This window comes from Pelmatolapia mariae, linkage group LG16_19 (assembly GCF_036321145.2).
Source record: "Pelmatolapia mariae isolate MD_Pm_ZW linkage group LG16_19, Pm_UMD_F_2, whole genome shotgun sequence".
In the NCBI taxonomy this organism is placed as follows: domain Eukaryota; kingdom Metazoa; phylum Chordata; class Actinopteri; order Cichliformes; family Cichlidae; genus Pelmatolapia; species Pelmatolapia mariae.
The window spans coordinates 47982799-48000197 of NC_086241.1; the positions used below are offsets into that span (position 1 = coordinate 47982799).

The 17399-nt window shown below is 44.4% G+C and overlaps 1 protein-coding gene across 1 annotated transcript in view; it reads left to right on the forward strand.

Moving 5' to 3' along the window:
* Positions 1–3028: 3028 nt before the first annotated feature.
* Positions 3029–17399, forward strand: part of crim1 (cysteine rich transmembrane BMP regulator 1 (chordin-like)) — a 36086-nt gene continuing 21715 nt past the window's right edge. Inside the window, exons 1-3 of the mRNA XM_063498084.1 lie at positions 3029–3695; positions 8060–8221; positions 8498–8671. Coding sequence (XP_063354154.1) covers positions 3398–3695; positions 8060–8221; positions 8498–8671 — 634 coding nt within the window. The 5' untranslated portion in view covers positions 3029–3397. The remainder of the gene's footprint in view (positions 3696–8059; positions 8222–8497; positions 8672–17399) is intronic.

The window sequence follows — 17399 nt, forward strand, 5'->3', positions numbered from 1 at the left end:
TGTTCAGTGTTTTCCTGAACTTGATCTACCACAAGAAAAAGAGCTTCTCTTTTTTTGTGGGACTGGCTGTTTCCAAACTCTGCCTGTCTGGTCCAAGCAAATTAGGAGTCCAAAACAAGAAACAAAAGCACTTGTGAGTCCTTCTGGATGGCAGTAATGGAAAAGAGATGCAATCATAATTGCTGAATATTACCTCAATATGTTGTTTCTTTCTTTTTTCCCCCTTTTTCCACTTTTGTTTTGGATATGTTAACCTTGTTTCGGTTCATTTTCTAAAAGGTTTTTGTTTGTTAACGCCTCTTTCTCATGTATTGCAAGGTTTTTCTTCCTGCTTGTCTAAAGAAGCAGATGACTTCATCTGTCCTGAGTTGAAAACAGGCCATTCATTGGAATATATGCTGCTTAGCCTCCACACTAAATGCTCCATTTTTCTGTTATTAGTCGCAGAAATATGGCGCAATGAATTGCTTCAAAACTGTTTAAGCGGTGAGTACACGTTGCTATTATGCTCCACATGCCCCACTCCACCCCCACCCAAAGGATGCATGGTCCAGTCTATCACTCTGAGCTCAGAGACAAGTCAAATGAGAGTGATACTCAGCAATGAACAGTGACACTTGGGTAAAAATCTCCCAGCACTTCCTGGGGACTTGTAATCAGGTGTGCCACATGCTGTCCACTCGACATGCATTCAACACTCCATGTCATGCGCTACGTTTAGCCCGGTGTCACCACCAGCCTTTTACTGCTGCCAGCAGTTCACTTCCAAAGCATCATTCACACCCATCTCCTGAAACACCTCCTCACCACCAGCCTGACGCCTCCACAGCAGCAGTATGTAATTCAGCCGTCTGAGACAGCAAGAAAAGACAGGGGCACTGGAGGCTGGTAGTCATCTAAATCTGTTAAGCCCTCCCCAAGGATGATTAAGTCTCCAGAAAAGATGCATCGCAGCCTTGTCTTCGAATGAGCGAGGGAAGCTTTTTGAACCTCTGTTGTGTTTTCTTGGAGATCCGTGACTCAGAGCATTATTAGTACACACACGCTACAGTTATTCAGCCCCTGCAGCTGCCCTTCACTGCCCCACCTTTTCCTCCCATTTGCTCCATGCGGAGACTCACATACAAAGCTACCAACACTGAGAGTCCTGGAACTGCAGAATGAGCTCTGGTTTTAGAGAACACGCTGCTCAACAGAATCTGCATTTACACCAAATTGTGGCTCAGTGGATACAATAGCCAAAGAGATGGATAATCTATACATGGTGCTCGAGTCCAGACTTAATCATGGGAACGTTTTCAATTCAACACATTTATGCAGCATTTAAACCAGGGCACATACTCATAGAGAGTTTAAATGGGGAGTATTCTAGTTTGGTGCAGTCATTGTACTGTTGATTTTTACCCTTCTTTGATTGCTAAGAGTATGTGGAAATGTAATACAGGAAGTAAAGAACCTGGAGGCAAAGCTGTGACCATATGAAAACCCCTTACTTGTCCATTATAAGAAAATGAGGGTCCTGTGAGAGTAGCCATTTGGCCCTATCTGAAAGGCTGTCACCCAGGCAAATAGGTCAGTGCAACTGGGCCAAAATCTGTGTAAGTGCATGGAAACTGAAGCTCAGTGTGATGGTCTGATGTGTCATCAGACAGCATGGGTGTCCGGCCAGCGGTCAGTGGGTCTCATTTGAAGAGAGCTCTAAGTGCGGGTGAGGGAGGGTGGAGGGAGAGGCAGAGGACAAGAGCTGAGTTGTGTTGCAAGAGCTGATTATGCGTGCCGCAGGGCTGGTTTCCTGGATGTTGTGTTTGTGTTGGAGCGTGTGGCTCCAGGCAGATGTTGCAAATGAAGGAGGCGCTGTTGTGTGTTGACGTGATGGAGGAAAATCATACCGGAACACACCTGATTGATGTTTTTAGAGGTAAATATTTCCAATGAGAGCAACAAAATCCACTTGCCGCTGAGGCAGTAATATTCACAAGTCGTTACATGATCTGATGACCCCAGTGTGTTTCACCTTTTGGAAAAAATGACTACTTTGTGCCTGCCTGCAGCAGATAATAGGAGGACAACAGATTTGGTTTTCTCTCACAATCATCCTTCCAGCTGTGCTCACTGCCCACACACAAACACACATCCATCTGGCCATGAGCGCATAAACACTGCTTTAGCAGACATCAAATTACTTTTTTACCTTCCCAAAGCCATCTGCATACACAATCAGACACCTACAGACACAGGTAAGCCTCACACAAACACACAAAGCAAAGCATGGGAATGAAAATGAAAAGATGAAGAAAGCTAGATAAGAGCCAGCCATCGCCCCCAGCTATGTTTCAAGTATAAATTTCATAAGACTGCCTCATATTATGAAAATGCTCACTCACAATTTTACTCATATAACTTAATACCTAATTCTTATTTTATTATGTAAGATCCAAATGCAAAAAAGCCACTACCGTTATTACATATGACAGGACCATTTATTATAACGCTGCTTCCATATGAGAACGCCTGCTTTTTTTGATGATGAGGCTCTGACAGACTTTGGATGTATCATTAAACAGAACCGATAATGCTGCGCTTTATAATAATTAGAAATTCATAAACATTTAGATACTGATTATTAGTTATTAATGACTAGACTCATAGCGCATTACAGAATTAACTACAGCAGGGAGACTGACTCCTTCATGCTGATCTCACTTTCAACTAAACCCACAGACGACTGTTGCTCAGCTAAAGTGTTTTAAGAACCGCTTTTTTAAAAGTAGAAAATGGTACATGAATACTTTAGATGCGACCACAGTGAAGCAGAAAAAGAAACTCGCACTCAAGACATTCAAACTTGTGTCATTGCGCAACACACAGAGTCGGGTTGTCGAGCAAGCGTAAATCAGTTCAAATCCTCCCTCCTTTCGTTCCTTGTGACTGGTCGCTGCCTGTGTCAGTCAGGGGGAGGGGTACACCGCTAATTTCTATATGCTTGTATGTCAATTTAGGACTCAGACTGCCCTTTTTTCTGCGTGGCTGACAGCAGCAGGAAACCTCAGTGGACCTCCACTACCTCGGTTCTTGGATTTCTGCGTGTGTTTAACCAGATGAGACGCTTGGGACGCGCGTCTGCTTGCTTAGATTGAATCATTATCTCTGGATACTGGTGCCCCTTAAGACGCATCCGCACACTTCTGTCTCGTGGTGTGTGTGTGTGTGTGTGTGTGTGTGTGTGCTTTTGAAGAGAGCTGCTGGGTAATAAATCGCACGCCCGAGGGAAAGCTCGTCACAAAACTTTTAAAGAGGGCTTGACAACTTTGGAGATACGAGTTCATGTGGCTGATCGTCTGACAGAAGCGGACAGTTTCTCTGGAAAACTTATAAACGGGGGGGTTTCTCTTAAAACATGTTCTGCAAATGCTCCGTTGTGTTACTGAATGTCCTCTTTCTCGTGCGTGCGCTCTCGGCTCACGAATGCACGGCGTGTAACCTCCGGACTTGTCCCTTTAAATCCCCGCTTGTCTGCGAAGGTGGTCGGACAGCGGCCAAGGATCCGTGCGGATGCTGTGATCAATGCACCCGGCTGGAGTGGGAGCCCTGCGGCGGCCAGGACTGGGCGCACGGCTACTGCGCCCTGGGACTGACCTGCGCCTCTGTAAACAAAACGGGAGCCGCCACTATCCCCGAAACTGGAGTATGTAAAGGTAAGTGGGACTCTGTCGTGTGAAGTTAGTTTAAATAAATGGCATTTTATTCAAGAAGAAACTTAATGGGAAAAGAGAGAAAATCTATTAGTGAGTGTGCAACCATTCCCTTTTTTAGGCACTTGAAGCCATCACTTTAAAAAAAAAAACGTCATTGAGGGCCCGACTGCAGTGACAGTGTCACTGTTTACTTACTTCTGGCTGCCTGGAGCGCACATGGTGGCTGTTGCCAGACATTCGTGGTTAACGTCACTGAATGTTTTGTTTAGGCGTTTAAAACAAACTATGATCTTTTCCCGAGCCTGATTTTTATGTTGCCTAAATTTAACCAAACCCTAACAAAAAACGTCATGTAATAAGAATAAAGCTTTCAGACAGAGAGCTTGAAGGCAACGTTCTTCCACCAACACCTGGAGAAACCCCCCAGGTCAGAGGCGCTGTTGATTACATGGAGAGTAGTCCTGTTCAGCTGCTTTTTCGTCCGCCCCAGATTTCACTCTCAACTAAGAACCAATGACAATACACCTGGCAAGAGTGATATGGCACTACAACAGAAGAAGGTCCTGCTCGCTTTAGATTGATGAAAGATGCATTTAGAAGTGATTTAATATACAATAAGAGATGTGACTATGTCCATGTGTGTGAGGGCAAAATTGAGGTTTACTAATGTCTTGACAAAAAAAAAATGATGATTGCGCTTTAAAACCTGGAGTACATTTGAATGCAATAAATAAGCTGCCATTTTCCTGTCTCTTCTGTTTACACCACTGGCTTCACTGTGTTCCTCAGAGGTTTAATAGATTGACAGCGTGATTGCAAAAGTCCCCAGAAGATTTTCATTTGCAATTCTGTGAATTTTACAGTGCAGCGCTGTACTATTCTTTCCAGGCAGAGCTGGACCTGGGTAACAGTGGATGTGCTCGTTTTGCACACAGTTTGAGCAACAGTCTGAACTTCAAACAAATGTATAGGGTGTCAAGTTCCCCAGTAAGAACTGAGTTGGTAGCAGTGGCTTTATCCTGAGAAACAAATAACCAGTGGATGGGACCCCCTTTTACCTGCACTGTGTCTAGGATGATTGAAAAGGACTGAAAGGATTGTAGGAGAGAGTAGGCAGCTCTCAGTGGGGGTCTGGATGTCCTGACCCTGCTCTTCCATGATCCCTCTGTGGGGTGGTCCAAGTCAGGGCTCCACAAGAGTTTTAGAGGGGTCTCCCGCCTTACCATTGAGCCTCATGTACAGGTTAGACTGGTGTCTGGAGGGCATTTCCTCTTAAGCTTTGGAATGAGCTGGAGACCTAGTGGCTCCTTCATTTGAGTCATGCCTCAGCTCCAGGGACCTCAGAGCATGCTGCTGACCCCAAATACAGACACATGTACACAGCCTAAATATCCCAAAGGATCTTGGCTGGGCTAAAGCAACACCTCCCAGTGTGTTTTCAGGGGCCACAGTAGGCAGGCTGCTGGAGGCTGATCCCAGATTTCCTTCAAGCTGCAGCACTCTTAAAGTGATTAGACCTGCAATCAGGAGTTGGGGGTAAAATGTTTCCGCTTTTCTGATCCCCTGCATGTCTACTGACAGTCTGGATTTTCTGGGTGGTCAAAATCTGTTGGTGTGGAGACTCAGCAACATTATAAGACAGGTGACATGTTGCATGTTGTGACAGATGGTTACCATGGTTATCAATCAGTTGTTAATGTGTTATATTTGGTGTCCGGTTCCCAAAGGAAAGCTGACACAGACACTGTACTACTGCTTTCCAGAAGTGGTATTGTTACTGAGATACTGAGATCCAAAAAGAAGTGGAATTTGCTGGTATTAAAAATTTGATTTGATTTTTTTCAAAGCAGGGGATGTGTTTCATATCATTCTTTGTTGCCAACAAATTTAACAGTTTTTTAAGGTACAATAACCAAAAGTAATTGCATGAACCCAGAAAAGTGTGAAGCTTGCCAAAAACAATATTAGTTATTACAATAAATTATTCTCATGACAGATTTTGGTATTTAAGCATTGAACCTGGCAATTAGCACATAAAATGTTGAATGCTTTGTGGATATGCAGGTTCCAGTTCTGACAAAACAAAACAACAATCCTCTTGGCCATTCACCTTATCATATCTGCTTCGGTGGTCAGCCAGGTGAAATCAGCCGTTCCTACCTAAATGAATTCTATCAATGTTCTCATTTTATTCCCGTGTCTGTTCTTCCACACCGAGCTTCCTCAGCCTTCAGAGACACTTAACATACCTTGTAACGGAATGCCGGTCTTACAAGGACGCTATGTCCACTGCACCGCTTCACATGCCTTCTACTTCTCCCTTTCTCTGGTATTATCTAACGTTTCAAAGACTTCCTTTATAGCTCGCTATCAGCCACAGGGCCTCTAGATGTCAGCTTTTCTATCCTGGCTCTGGATGCCAAGCCAAGCAGTCTCAGTGACCAAGTCAGGAATCCCCCCTGGGATGAAGCCACAGGCTTTGGTTAGAGTCACGCCAGGCCAGATAACAGATGACCAGAACACATTAGTGTTAGGCTAAAGGAAACTGAGGCAGCCTTTCATTAATTGTTTTCAGTAGCTCCTTTTCTATATTTCAAATCTATCATCGCATGCAGACAGGCGCTACTACCATCCTAAATGAAAATACACTTTCAGGTACAGGAAAGCCTCAGGATGGAAAAAATTCTTCGACTCAGGATCATTTTAGGGTGAAAGGAAGTCAGAGAACGTTTGCTGTATTGAAAAGGCCATTTGTGCTCTGCCAGTTCAGTGGGCATCTGAGAGAGCTATTAACAGTGCTGGCTGGCTCAGGTTGAAGGTGATATTACCTTCACTGCTTCCACTGGCCGAGGTTTACCCTAGCGCTCGAGAGCATCGGCCATTGCCAAGCAGTCATCGGCATAGCCCGCTCTAACATGGGGAAAGCATTTACTAGGACGCTTTCTTCTGCAGCCACATTGATTCACTTCAGCAGTAAATTTTTTTATCACAGTAAGAGATTTTTCTTTTTCCCATTGTGGAATATCTGTTTCACATTAATATGGATCAGCATATGTGTGCTATTATCATCTGCGGCATTTAAAAGCACAGTCGCGGAGTTCGGTTTCTTTCTAGTCACTTTGAGTCATCCTGTTATTGTTTCTCCTACCCCCAACTGAGCGTTACCACGACTCTCATTTACAGGCTTGATTTCAGGTAGGATCACTGCAGTAGTCAGGTAAACTATGAAATGCCTGTGTTTATGTTGGATAGTTAAACCTTTAACACCTTTTCATCTGGCGCATTGTTCTGGTATGTAGCTGTTTGGAGAAGAAAGCCAGAGTATTTTGATAAGCTCCAGTCACACATCCACACTGCTAATTTGAGGTCTTTCAGCGAAATCTTGGGAAGGGGGCCGCTCTGTGTTGGAGTTTCTCTCTTCCTGTTTTCTGAGCAACCAATTCCTACTGCTTTTAAACTACTATGAGGGGAAGGTATTTTAAGATGTAGATGTGGGTTTTTTCTTGCACGGATCTGAAAGGAACGCTATGTGTAATGTGTAGATTGGCACTCACTCTCAGTTATATGTCGCCTTTATAATGTTTGATCCAAATTGAGGCCAAGTCTCGAGGTGCCATGTCAGGAGTGGGGGGTAAAGCTCACTAGTAGAAGTAACAATGCGTGGGTATGGTGGCCTTAGTTCAGAAAGGCGTTGCAGCAGCCAGCAGAGATGGAAACCCTGGGAGGGCCCCATGCTGTGGAACAAAAGCAAACAAATGGTCTCAGTAGCTGAAGCAGCGTGGCACAATGAGGAGGGAGGAGGGATGGCAGCCCAGCAAACACACTGGTCATTTCAGTATCTCTGGTGCCCACATAATGTGTCGCAACAGATGCTGCAAGCTGACTAACCCTTAAGCAGTTCTGGGAAATATGGCTTGGTTTCTGGCACATTTTGGCCTGATAATGTTTCACCTATAAATCTGTCCAGTATTTATTTATCCATTTTATATGAGACTAAATGGAGTCATAAGCCGATTACCACATGAACTACAGACTTCATCTTGTGAGAATACAAATTTAAGATCGGATATGAGACCTGTATTAATTCTGTGTGAGGGTCCGTTGTGTTGATTTGAGCCAATGTGAAAATAGCCGAGGTAATGGTCTAGTAGATTCATGCATAGTGGGTAGTCACACTTGTACACTCTGGTTAAGCAGCTTCCTAAACCATGCAAGGTATTTCCAGTAGTAAGAAAGCAGCCGAGGCAGACATCTGCTGTAATGACATTTTTCAGAGTTGTGTGAAAACAGCTCTATAGCTAATTCAAGTTTTTTTCCCCTTTGTCTTACTTATATTTTTTTACTGTCACTGTCATTTCCCACAGTACTGCCTAACTATCCAGATGCAGGTCTTGAGGATGAGCGTTGCCCACTGATGACAGGCTGCGACAGAGCAGGAGGTCAGTGTGTCTGTGATGCCCGTCACTCCTGCTTGGGCTCTTTTACCTACCCAGACCAAGAAACCTGCATGAAGGCCAGTAAGTCAGGTAAGCCCTCTCTCTTCATCCCTTTCCATGTTAAAAGGCAGATGTGTGTTGCACACGCACGAGCACAGAAACCCTTCAGAGGGGATAATGCTATCTATTGAGAGGAGTTAATCCATAACAGATGTGGCTCTAAGGTGGCTAATGCTACTTGGATGTCATAGTGATGACACACATGCTAAGGCTTTGTGTTGCGGTTCCCCACTCACCCTTGAGTGGTGCCATTGTCTGTGACTCATTGATGAATGCGGTTTATGCTTGTTCACGGCCGGATTTCAGATGGTCGGCGGCACGAGCACCGGGAAAAGCACAGAGAGAAGTATGTGGGACCATCCAACCCAGCCTGTATGTTCTCTGGCTGTAACCTGACCGCCGAGGGCTGCGTGTGTGAGTCTCAGAGCTGCCACCACCACTTCGCCTACGTCAACCGCAGCCAGTGCCAGGAAGCTGCAGGTAACCTTCAAATGACCTGCAAACAGAACCCACAATCACACAGTAGCACTGCTCAGCTCGGGTTACTTGGGGTTTTTTAAATAGCGTCTGCAACAGTCGAGTTACATTTGGATTGCAGTATTTAATAATTATATATTCTTAATGAACATATTTATAAACTATAGGCTTATTCTGGGTGAAACACAACCACATCATTCTTCATGTTCCGGCTCATTATTATGTCTAAAATAATGAACTGTAAACATTCAAAATTCTGTCTTCCAAAGACTAAATGCACTTTCTGTTAGAGTATTTGCATATTAGTTACATATTTGGTGTCAGCTTTCATTTCACAGTCTTCTTGTGCAGTTTCAATAGGCACAGCAAAACTCCACTGATTATGAGAGCAGGAAAAGTAGAGGAGGGATGAGGGAATGTATCAGATTAGCCTCAGATGCCATGGAAAATGATGTGGAGAGTGAAACAAAGAAGGTGCAAATCTGACAGAAGGAAATACAGGGACTGTTAATAGAAATGTGGTGTGCAGGAGATCCTCAGGTGCAAGGCAGAGTGCATAAAGTGTAAGTGAATTGAGTATGATTGGTTCCCCAGTGCTCTGAGGTGAAGAAAGGGGATCCTAAGAATATACAAAAACGTGTTCACGGCCCCTCTCTGTGATTGACACTTTACTAAGTGGAAAACGTTCTTGGCAGAGTGAATGCAGTTTTCTCGTTTGGATTGTAAGGTGTGCGGCAGATAGGCAGGCGCTAAGTGTCGGCTGCGTCCTGAGTGACATTCGCAAAACAGGATGAGATCGGCACTCGGGGAACTCACTCAGTTCTGTTTGTGTTGGGTAGAACGTGTCCTCCGTAATCTGCTTTTCAAACACAGAAAGCAAGAAAACATGAATGACACCTGAAGAAAAATAGTCTTGATGGTTAATGGACTGGTACTTTTCTACTCAAAGCACTTTGTTACCACAATCCTCACTCAGCCATTCATACAAGTGCTTTATTTTCTATGCTGAAGCACTTTTAACTGAACGTGTACACAATCACAATCACATGGATTGATCAGGGGGCAACTTAGGGGTCAGTATATTGCCCAAGAATACTTCAGGGTTGAATCACCAACCTCCCAGTAAGTCAGGGGTGGGGGAACTCCAGGCCTCAAAGGCCGGTGTCCTGCAGGTTCTAGATGGCTTCTTGATCCAACACAGCTGATTTAAATGGCTAAATTACCTCCTTCTTGAAGTTCTCCAGTGGCCTGGTAATGAGCTAATCATTTGATTCAGGTGTGTTGACCCAGGGTGATACCTAAAACCTGCAGGACACCGGCCCTTAAGGCCTGGAGTTCCCCACCACTGCAGTAAGTAGACAACCTGCTCTAACAGCTATGGCCTGTTACTGTGCTTTTTTTATGTTGCTCTACTCTGGTTCTCACTCAATCTCTTTGCAACTTGCTGATATTTTTGGTGAGGAATGGCTCTTAGGATAGACAGTACTGTGGTTGGCAACACGCCATGCAGACATATTTATTTAGTCTCCGGATAACATTAAGGTTACTGCCGAGCATCTACAGTACAGCTGCGTGGATGTTTGTCTTGATCTATTTATGCAGCAAATTCCACAGGAAGTGTGTTCACCAAATATCAGATTGTTTAGACGTATCATCAAGTCTAGTGTTTCAATGAAAGACTGGCTGCTGCGCTCCTATGTTTGCAACTCGCTCATCAAAGTATGAGCCCAGCGGATGACGGTTTAAACTCGCACTAGTGAAAACTGTAAACAACATTTTTCAGCAGCTTATGACTTCAGCACCGCAACACACACACACCCGTCTAATGGCCCCTGATTAAGTAAGCGAGCAGAATACGTGCTTCTACTATGACTTAAAGAATACATATGCATGTAGAGCGATGCACACACGTCGACGTGTCCTTCAAGTGCACAGTGAGACTTTGAATGGGTGCAAGTAAGCCTGCATGCTTGCATCTGTGTTTGCGCATGTGTCTGTGTGTGATAATTATCTTGTTTGTCTAGATGTCGCGGCAGAGATTTTCCTTTGTCTGTCATCAGCAGGAGCTTCCTCTACGACCAGACCGGGACTCTGTGGTTAAGACCCTATTTGCTTTGTCCCGTTGGGCTCCATGGAGACTGTGTCTGTCAACCCCTCGTTGCTTTAGACACAAGCAGCTATTAAGATCTGTGTAAGCATGCCCCTCTGGAGTGTGACAAAAACTGTATTCTGTAAACTTAATCTCAGGGTACAAGAGCACCACTGATCGCTCCAGTCGCCACAGCGCCAACAATAATACTTATGATGGTGCTAAACATAGAATATCCACCTCTAGGGGTCACTGTTGCTATGCAGTAGCAATGCAATGGCCATTCCGAATCCCAAAGTAGTTGCACTTTTGTTTCTGCGTCCGACTTTCTTTCATTTCTGCCACATGTGGAGCGACAGGTGCTCATGTCTGCCTTCGGGATGATCTGCTGGAGAAACTGCATGATCTCGATCCCCGGACCTCCAGTTCTGGGTGCGACTTGATGCCAGGAGTCAGAGGAGAGGACGTCAAAGCAAATGTGTAAAGCGGTGTTTGGTTGAAAACAAACCGCAGCTGCTTGACTTGCATGTTAATCTTGCTCTTCAGTGGTCAAATGCCCAGAGTTTCACTTCTTGTTTTTAATCCTTCAACACAAATAACAAGAAAGAATCACAGATCGTATGGAAGAATAATAAGATCTCTGGGCAGCTCTACCTTCGCTTCTAGTCACATTGAACGGAGGACAGACTTGATGCTAGAGTAACTCTCTGTCCTATCCTGAGCTGCAAAGTGTTATTGTGTGAGGTTAAAAGAATACATAAATGTCAATTTTTTTATTGTTAACTGTTTTTAAAAGAATAGTCTCACACATTCCATCTTTAAAAGAGACCTCATGTCTCAACATTTAAAGAAACCCTCTTTGCCTTTCCTCAGAATTTATATTCTCTTCTCAGGACCTGTACACTCACACATGGTAATAGTTTGTCCCGTCCTTCTTTTGCTTTCTGCTGCTCTGTGACTCATACAGTGGTCTTGTCTGTGACTCATCATGATCTGTTGAAATTCAACATCTTTCTTGTTTCACGGCTGTTGATGTTCCATTTCCTAATCGCACCTCTTGTAGATTTGCTCTCTTGCTGGACTACAAAACACTGATGTAATTTGGCTGAATATGATCAATTAGAAGCAACGCGGTGTGTCAGACTTATTTCCCCACATGGGAGGAAAGATGATGCGACGTGTGATAGAGAGGGGAGAGGAAATGCAGACGCAGAATAGGAAGTCACAACTTAGTCCAACCGCTTTTCTGAGATATTTGTGTCCCTGCCCCAAGGATCTTGGTCATGTGATGTTTAGCAAATTTAAACTTTAGGATGGTTTACATAGTTCTTTCACGATAAGTTTCCTGAGTGATTTTTTTTTTTAGAAGAGGAAGCTAGATTCCTCTGCACTTGTTTACTGATAGAAACTAGCACCAGCAGTCTCTGCATTCTGTAAGTCAAAAGCCAAAACCAGTCTGTGCTGTAGCAGTCAAGTCATCTAGAGCTGTTTTCACCGATGAATTCCCAACAATTTTTGGAGAACTGTGCTGGGACAGCGACCTTGTCCTTTCTGATAAGTAGCGCTCACTGGAGATAGTTTATATCAGCTGCATTCTTTCTACTGAAAATAGTTTGGCTAAGATGAGACTACTGCCTGGAAATGGTGCAGAGATGGTGTGACATAGGATGACCACAGGTGAATCACACATGGACTTTGTAGCAGGGAGCTGGCTGCTAAATGATGTCCGATCCAGCTACACTGGGCATTAGTTTTCTCACATGAGCATTTGTGGGATAGTGAGGAAAAACGAGAATGTGTGTAGTAGTTCACAAGCGGTTAACCAAATTGGGAAGCAGCATCCAATCTAATGCCATGGCACAAACTGGCCTCACTCTCGCAAATCTGCTTGTCCACCTATGCCACCTCCATCCTCCCTCTCTCTACACTTGTAAAAAGTATGGTGGTTCTGCTTGGCTGCAGCTTCTTTGTGGCAGGGCTATTACTGGCTGAGCCAGACCGCCATCGGCTGGCAGGGGCCACGAGACGTCTCAGTGCTGAGTGTTTGTGTACCGTCTGTGGAAGCTGTGGCCCGGTTGTACCCTGCAAGCTGCTAGTTTCCCAGCGAGTGCTTATTTCTGTGTGCGGAGACTGATTTCAGAGAGGAAATAAAACTCCTGTGTGGCTGGAGAGACAAAGAACTTCCCTTAAAGGCATGTTGGGATTGCTGTCAACCCACTCACTATTCTTGGTCAGCCACTAACCAAACCAGGCACATTAAGCCAGCATGAAAGCCAAAGCCAAAATACATGCGCACGCACACACACACACGCACACAAAGACCCTTTCTGCATGTCCAGCTCTAAACCTCAACCCATTAATTAAATCAAGGCCTAAAACCTCAGCTTATTGACTCAACCATAACTATTAACAAATCAAACACACCCCGACCCAAGCCTCAGTGAAATCCTGATGTTCCCAGGCCCGTTTCTTTTATCAACACTATTTTGCTTTTTTCCCCCTGAAAGAGAAGATCTCTATGGCAATAGTCCATAAGTAACCCTCATGTCTCTGTCACAGTTTATTTAACAAATGTGTACAACCCAGATCTCCCACAGACTTCTTTTCAACAAGACTAAGACTGACGGCTAGAACACATAACATGATAACATGATCCTTTCTAGTTTTCCACTGCTTTATGTTCAGTACCCTTCAACTGAATGTGCACAGGCTTTGTACGTACAAATATGCAGTATATGAAAATACCGATGTGCAAATGTTGGACACAGGTGGACATTCTCTTTACCTCACCCAAGCACACTCATTTGAGGTTTTTTATCTGCAAATATTTAGCCAATGATTGAGAGAACAAAGCAAGCAGGCAGCACATGGCGGCTGCGTGCCTATGCCCAGCCACCTCAAGCCTCTGATCATGGTGTCAATTTCCTGACCCCGTCTATGTCTTTTGGCCTGGACATCCTCCTAGAGCTGCTCCTCGATCCTTACACATGCACTGACACACACAGCGAACAATGCCGACTTTCTCAGTAACTGCTGGTGGGCACCGGGCCAGGCCCCCACAGCTTTACGTGAGAGACGGCCCTGATGTGTCCCTTTGTGGAGCAACTTTATAAAACCTGAGGACAGACTAGAAACCCACGGAGGGCAGCTGGACTGAGACAGCTTTGTTCTCAGCTGACTTGTTTCCAAAGTCAGTCAGCGAACAGAACTCACATTGTGTGCTTTTTTCCATGAGTAAACTCAGGCTGTCAACACAGCCTCCTCTGCCTGCTCGAGCCACTCGGGTTTGGGTAAAGACTGCGCTCCTTGTACCCCACACTTGAAAGGAAGAGAAAAAAAACAACATTTAGAATGAAAGATTTTGCTTTCTTCAATGAGCTGCACCAGAATGCCAGAATGCATTGTTTACAAAAGGCACCCTTCAGTAGTAATGAGGTAATTTCCACATTTTCTTTTCTAGATCAACATCAGGTGTGGTGTGAGCATGCATGAAGGGGTGTGTGTGTGTGTGTGTGTGTGTGTGTGTGTGTGTGTGTGTGTGTGTGTGTGTGTGTGTGTGTGTGTGTGTGTGTGTGTGTGTGTGTGTGTGTGTGTGTGTGTGTGTGTGTGTATGAGAGAGAGAGAAAAATCGCATATTGTTGCAGGCTGTTCATATGGGTCAGACATTGTCCAATCTTTGTTATCTTACAGTTGTAAAAGAGCATATGTTACCTAATCTGCAGAGAGAATTTATCAAGCCTACCAAATCAGTGCTTTTGTGTATGTGCAAGCTGGAGTATGGCCACCATTATGATACAAAGACTGGTTCTGCGGTCGCTGACTCGCTAATTACAGCCATTTATGCAAAGAGATAGAACACAAACAGCGCTGGATAAAATCCATTTACTGCTGACTTTTTCCATCCACCCTGTCTGCCTATTGTGTTTATAATTGTGCCAGCTAAAAATTGTATTAATTGGACCTGCAAGAGTTGGACCATTTCCACTGATGGATACAATTCCATTCATTTAAATTACAATGGTATGTCTGCCAGCTGCTTTTCCCAGCGCACTCTAACCCCAGCCATTATCACAACCGAAAGAGTAATCACCCTTCTCTGGGGCACATACAATGCATAGAAAGTGTTTTTCAGTGCAGAACCATGTGCAAAATTGTCCCAGTGCATTTTTTTTACAGCTTTAAAAAGCTTGAGGCTTTCATATGCAAAACTGGTCTTTAACTGAGCAGCCTGCGTTAGACTTTATTGTAAGTAAAACATTTGCCAATCAGCACTTCCAACTGAAGTTTATTTAACTCCAGTATAGGAATTAGGCCAAAAACCGTTAAATGGGTTGTAGCTTCCCTTAATTCAGGGGTTTTCCTTCATTTTCTATGACACTATTCAGCTACAAAGTTTATCAATGAGAGCTTTGTGGCACTCCTCACTGTTCCCAGGTTGCTTGAGTAAACACTACAGTACAGATACCTAACACTCCTGCTCTATTTATCCGGAGCCAGAAAAATTCAATGTTCCCCTTATCCTCAATTTCATGTGTCAGTTATGTTACCCCCACCCACCAAAATAGAGCTCTCACAGTCTTAGAGGGCCTCTCCTCCATGTTTATTCTTGGTCAGGCAGACATCAAACAGTTACTTAACGGCACTGCCGTCAGAGCATCATGCATGCTTGTTTTCTGGATTTGTATTTGAGGACCGGCAAAGTCAAACCACTATCAGAGCATGAGCAGACTGGAAAGTAACCAATCAGTTTCCCCATCTGGTGGCAAAACTCAGAGGGAGTTTTCAAATGTCAGTGATGAAGCACATCCTCTCAGAGACTTATGTTGCGCTTTGGAGTCAGCACCCGTCTGGGAAGACCATCAACAGAACTGTCTCTCTGGAAACATTACCAAACCCCAAGCATTGTTATGCAACCTCAGCCAGTATCATTCCCTCTCCTCAAAAACCAGATGTATGCAAAGATTGCAAAGCATTTCTCATAAATAAATCATAGTCCTTCATTTTAACGTTCTTATAAGGCAGTTATTTATTTACGCGTTTTCTTCTGCACTTGTTAATGCTGCGTTTACACACTTTTCCGCAGGAGATCTGGGAAAATAAGTTTTAGGACAGAACATGAGTCTGCTTTTCACAAAATATCTCTTCCACCCCATGTGTACACATTACAGGGACACTGAGGACCAAAATAAACATATCCATTTGGTCTCAGTCATCCAAGTCTTGAAAGGTAGATACTGTTCTCCTAAAACGCAGTATCTGTTAAGAGGGGCACTTTTCTTTTCCTGAACAGGTTCCAGAATACACTCCTCCCCCAGATTACCAGTAACCCTGCACCTCTTTCCCCTCTAACAAGGGGTATCAAATCTATTACACTGACTCTGGCTGATGAGTTAAAAACTGCATCCTGGTATGCTAAATGAAGGAGAGATTCTAAACTGGAAAAAAATCTCTGGTAAAGACTGGCTGCTATTAATGACTGGTTTTAGAATACAAGGTTCTGTTTGGATTGTGAGCCATTTAAACCAGGCAAGGTGGAATCTGAAGCCCATAGGCAGGATGTGCAGACCCACCAAACATATCCATGTGGGCCCTCCGTAGGTAGTTGTGGGGCTGTGTGAACAGGGCAAACCCACACATGTTCCTTATGGGCCCCAAGTGGGTGGGCTCATGTAGACTAGTACATGTGAGTAGCCCACTGTCAGCTCCCTGTACAATTCAATTTCAATTCAATTTTATTTATACAGCGCCAAATCACAAAAACAGTCCCCTCAAGGTGCTTTATATTGTAAGGTAAACCCTACTATAATACATACAGAGAAAGATCCAACAATCATATGACCCCCTATGAGCAAGCACTTTGGCGACAGTGGGAAGGAAAAACTCCCTTTTAAGAGGAAGAAACCTCTGGCAGAACCAGGCTCAGGGAGGGGCGGCCATCTGTTGTGACCGGTTAGGGTGAGAGAAGGCAGACAGGATAAAAGACATGCTGTGGAAGCATACAAACCAATGTGGTGCCCATAGCAGTTTTGCAGGTAGGTCACTGTAGGTGAGGAAATTCTGTTGGTAGCCCACTGTGGGCTGCCCGTAGCATAACCATGTGGGGGCCACAGCAGTTTTGCCTTTTACCCATTGCTTTGTGGTGTAGTAGTTATACATTTCCCTGGAAAGAAGATTCCCAGTTCAAACTTGAGTAGGTTATGTCAGGAATGGAGTAAAAATCTAGTGTGAAAATCAGCAAAAGTCAAATATGTGACAGTAACTGCTTTGGCTACTCCTTGTTATTAATGGACGTTTTAGTCCACAACCAATACCAATTGGTGGCAGCAACGTAGCAAGGGGAACATGTGGGCAGTGCACCCCATGATCACAGAGGACAGCCAACAACTACTGTATGTGCATACTGTGGGTACATTACAGGCCTACACTGTGGGCCTTGTGGATTTGCCTAGAGTGGCGTCAAATGTACTCCAAGGTGGCATCTTCTGGGGAGAGCCTTGTCATGTGTAGAGAGGGGCCCTCTTGCTTCTCTGACAGGATGCTATAGAGCTGTCGTGGACTGAAGAGGGGCTCTGACTGCACAGTTTATGTTGGATGGCTATGTGAGCTCAGCCATTAGTCTGCCACACTAGTAGCATAGTGGCT